The following is a 4963-nucleotide window of genomic DNA, read 5'->3' on the forward strand; positions in this document are numbered from 1 at the left end:
ACTCTGCTTTCTCTAATCTACATTTCCTCTAGGAGAAAAGTGATTTTTGCAAGAATTTTAGTCACCTACAGATCACGTGAACAATTCATAAATATTTCACTGTTTATCTCTGTGCTGTTTTCAAAATAACAAATGTTCAGGCTTGTTTACAATCAATAATTTTATTAAATATTTTAACGAATCTACATATATTTAAAATTCAATATAATAATAAATACTTTCCAATAAATAATTTAAATGAAACTATTTTAGAGCCCTTAGGGCTTACAAAAAGAATCTTAAAAGATCCATATTTATGATCTGAAGGCTAAGAATAATAGTTACAAAAGGTAGCAAATCATACATTCAAAAATAAATATAATATTTAAATAAATAGAAATCCATATGTCTTCAATGGGAGGCACGTGATAATCAAGTCAGTCTTGACATGATTTTCTGACAAAAAGCGATCCATCTCTTCAGAAATTCCACAATGTTTACTGATTCATCTTCTAAGTCACACACAAATGCTGTTTCGGATCCCTATAGGAAAAAAATTCATATTTTAAAAGTTTTCTGCAATTTGCCACATGTATGTATTTTCAACCCAAGTCTTACAGGATTCTGACTTTCATTTTTAAGTGTGTTAAAATATGTGAATAATTCACATTTTCTTAAAAGTATCAAACTGATATGCTAAAAATTATATATTTATTATGATACCAACTAACAGTAACATACAAAAGCTAGGATTTTCTCATTGTTATTTCTTTTTCAATAAATAAAATATTTTTTTGAATTGGATACAAGAAAGCATCTGAATGAGAACAGTTCTACACAAATATTTTATTAAGTATCATATGCAAAAATGTCTCTTTTACTGGGCATGTATCTACATCTATAACTCTATCAATATAGATTATATATATGAAGTAATACATTCGATTGTCCTTCTCTAAATTCTGATTACGAAACTCCTACTATTCAATTTTTGTGACCCTCTATATATTTTCCCGGAGTAAACTAGAACAAGCTTCTGCTTGGGGTAAGTTTATGTGAAGAACACATCATAAATAGACTTAATGCGCCACGCCACCCTAGTATCAATACTGGTTTCCCAATTTTAAGAGGGTAAACATTACAAATTTTGTTCTGGGATTAGTCTTATAGAAATTAACCTCTTCTGCTGAAAAGATCTATGTCGACTGTGCCTCTAGCTGAAAGCTGAAGAGAAAATATTATAATATATACCGTGATATGAATGGCTTTTTCAAATTTGCAGTGATTCCTTGCAAATCACATGATGTAAATTATTTCTTTTAAAAAGATTTTCTTTAAAATAACTGTTATAGTATACATATACATATTTGAACATTGTACTCTTTTTGCAAAAGTATTTAAATTTTAAAGAATAAGGGACTTTGGAAACATGTTTTCTTATTTTTAACTAATTTTATTTTGAGTTTGTATTATTAGATTAGAGTGAGTTTCTTCATGTTACTGTGTGATTTTTAAAGCAAATTATTTGATATAGATAAGGCACTTAGCTAGTCTGTCACTATGTATATGACACTGATCTCAATGTATTTTTAAAAAGTTTAAATTGAAAGTCCAATAATAAACTGACTCATATCGGAAACAACTAGAGTTTCATACATTTAGAAACTTGTCTCTACTATTGTAATTAAAATTGCTCTGCTTATTTATAAAGCTGTTAATTCATGAATTTTATACTTAATAGAATGAAAGAAGAAAACTATGAATTTTGTCATCTAACACTGCAAATGATTCAGATTTATGGTGGACTTTAAATGTTAGCTAATTAAATGCATGAATACTTCAACTAATACCAAGAAGGTTATACCACATCAAAATGTAGTACTTTCCATCCCCTAGCCCACCCCACTTTTCTCCCATCTCCGGGGCAGCAAATAAAAGTAATCTTTTACCTTTAGGCTCAGAACTGTTACATTGATATTACTGATGAAATCCTTGGTGTGTATCAAGGGAAAGTTTTTGTGTTCAGCTAAATTTAGCACCTGCTCCACGGCCCTCAGTTCTTCCTCTAGACACTGAAGATGTTGCAGTTCTGAGACCTAGTAAAATAGTACAAATGATTATCAACTCACATACCCTATATTAAACATCAGGATCAGAAGTTAATTGTAATTTATTTTATTAAGAGCAGTAGTAGTAGCATACAATTTTTATCATTACCTCTGTTCCTAGTATTGCTGTAAAAATGGACCAACACAGTTTATATTACAAAACTAGGAAAACTAGGACTCAAAAATTTAGGATTAACTATTAGTTAAGAACTAATGAGTCATTTGTTTCAGTTGATTTAGGCTTCGAAAAAAGTCAACATTTTTGCATCCAAATGCCAATCACAGATGAAGGCTACTTTTCCAGTCTGCATAGATACCATTAGAACCAGAGCCGAATCATGTGTAAGTAGAAGAATCATATTCTATGATTGTAGTATTTGATAATCTGAATTGAGAATTACAAAATGTTACAGGATATAAGGAGTCCTGTATACTGTCTATCACAGTCCTAAAATGTTATAGATTAGATTATTATAACCATGTAGCAATGAGTTTTAATATTGCCTGGAGCAAAGCACATATAGCTGTGTGTTGAATTTTTACTTTTCTGCAATTACTACATCATTTTTAAAAAATTATTTGTCCCAACCAAAGTTGGACGGGTTACTAGATAAATAGATAGAACACAGATAGTACTTCGTACTTTAATTATACATTACATTTTCTGTAAAAACTCCGTAGTGTGTTCTCTAAATAACCCACTTTAAATTCACAACCACATTTGAGATAAACAGTATATCTCCATTTTACAAGTAAGAAAGCTAAATCTCAGAATTTGTGTCATCCCCAAGGGCACATGAGTAAGTGGAGCTAACATTAAATTTTAACCTTTTCACTGTAGCATTGTCACAGCATTCTCTGAATTAAATAACTTAATTCTAAAATTGATTGTATATGTGGAATGATAGTTAAGTGAACAAATGAATAGAGTTTATCATATTACTTTGGGTTTCAAATAGTTTCAGTTGTCATTTAGAAACTTAGATTTCAAAGAATTCCACCACCCTTTAAATTGTGCACATCCTCTCATGTCATCTTTCTAACAATTGTTAGCAAAAAGTTAGAGCCAGACATCACCTATGTCCTGCTGTGTTCATTTACTGTCCTTTCAACTTGTTACTAAAAGTTCCACCATTGAAGGGGTGGCCTTTTTTGGCTTGAAAACTTGGAGTTATTTCCTTCAGAAATCGTCTAGTGGCTTTCTATTGCTGGATTTAAATTTTGCTGACCCCAGTTAGACTAGAGGAACAAGCTATTTCTTTTGCCTCTTTCAATAGAGTAGTTTGAAGCAGAATTTCCTTGTTAGGGTACAAGTGGATCAATGAGACCACATCTTTATCCACTTAAATCCCAATTTTTTCCATGCTTGAATTTACCCTAGCACAACCTCTTCTGGCACCAAAGTTATACCCATTCTCTGTTCACAGGCACAACTGTTAGGAAGTTTTGTATCTTCATGTAGCTGTAGAAGCTCAGGTTATCTATTGCTTAGCATATACTCTCTGAATCCCAAAACAACCAAACGAAGATTTTAAGTCTGAGGAGAAATGTTATACAGTATTTCAAGTTTCTAGTAAAAATCAGTCCAAAATTTTACTTTATACTTCTCAGTAATAATTTTTCCTTTACTACTAGTAATAATAATTCATGCTTCTATAATTTTCCTACTTGCTTGTTATTGTCCTTAATTTTCACAGAACTATATTAAGCACATGCATTATTATTCTTGTAAGTAGATCAGAAGCTGACTTGTAAAGAAAATTAGCTAGTTGCCCAAAGTCATGTAAACAAGAACACAGCAGAGCTGAGATTTCACTCCAGATAATCTGGCCCCAGCGTCTGTGTTTTCAGTTATTGTGCTATTCAAACTCTCAAAGACAGACTCGGAGGAAAATCTTTCCTAATGCTCCCCTGAAATCACTTCTGAATTTTATATCTAAAATGATATGGTCAAATAGCTCTGGAGTTTCACATTGTTAAGTAAAATAGTAAGTCAACATAATCTTTTAAAATTGTCCCAGGAGCAAAGTGAGAGTATTATTGCTGTACTTTCTACTGACTATGTCTCCCCAACACACAAATATCTATAAAAATGTAAGCAAAACTGTTTAACAGAAACCCCATTATCAAACTTATGGTTTTCAAAAAGATACTGAAATTAGTCACTTTCCCTTCAATTGAAGTGCTATTACTTCAATCATTGTGCAAATTTCATGTTACTTTTCATTTTATTAAAACGTATATAAACATAAAAAATTGTGCTTACCATCTTGGGTGGGTAGAGTTTTAATTTTAGCATCTTAGGGAGTCTGGGGTTGCTCTGAGAAAGCATAACACATTACTATTAGAAAATGAACACCAGCAAGAAAAAGCAATTGCAATCATTTTAGTTAGAAAGAGAATATACTTACAGTAACGCCTTCCAAGAGTGTCTGTAAATCCCTCAGTAATAGCTCCAGTCGGTCCTGTGTTTGCTTTGGAGAGCTTGAAGTAGGTGCACTGCTCGTGAGAAGTGCAAGGGTTAGTGCAAGGCAAGACAAGAGTAGCGTCTTGTACATTGTGGCAGGAGCTGAGGTTACTGTGAGTAGTGATTAGAGAGGATGATAGGAAGCTCTTGAACAAGAGGAGCAATTTATACTGTTAATTCTGGAAAAATAATATGGGGGTGTCATAATGTTTTACATATTACACATATTTTCAAAGACTCTACCTGTGTGGCAGAAAGCATTACCTTTATTTTTCCTCCTCTGATGACTCTTTGGAATTTCTTTAAACCCCCATAAACTGACTGAATGGATGTAGGTGAAATCCCTCTTGGTTACCTTAGCCCACACTTAGGCGGCAGTTTTAATGTATACAACTAACGCCTTCTGTAT

General features: G+C 32.2%; 1 protein-coding gene across 1 annotated transcript; it reads right to left on the reverse strand.

Annotated features, from left to right (window-relative positions):
- Positions 1-377: 377 nt before the first annotated feature.
- Il2 (interleukin 2) lies at positions 378-4672 on the reverse strand. Its single transcript, NM_001172837.1, is given in 4 exon segments — positions 378-522; positions 1929-2075; positions 4354-4407; positions 4499-4672. Coding segments are annotated over 4 exon segments (459 nt in total). The 5' UTR covers positions 4646-4672; the 3' UTR covers positions 378-411.
- Between the last annotated feature and the right edge of the window lie 291 nt (positions 4673-4963).

This window comes from Cavia porcellus, unplaced genomic scaffold (genome assembly GCF_034190915.1).
Source record: "Cavia porcellus strain 051 isolate PalLab524CR breed Dunkin Hartley unplaced genomic scaffold, mCavPor4.1 scaffold_14, whole genome shotgun sequence".
Classification (NCBI taxonomy): domain Eukaryota; kingdom Metazoa; phylum Chordata; class Mammalia; order Rodentia; family Caviidae; genus Cavia; species Cavia porcellus.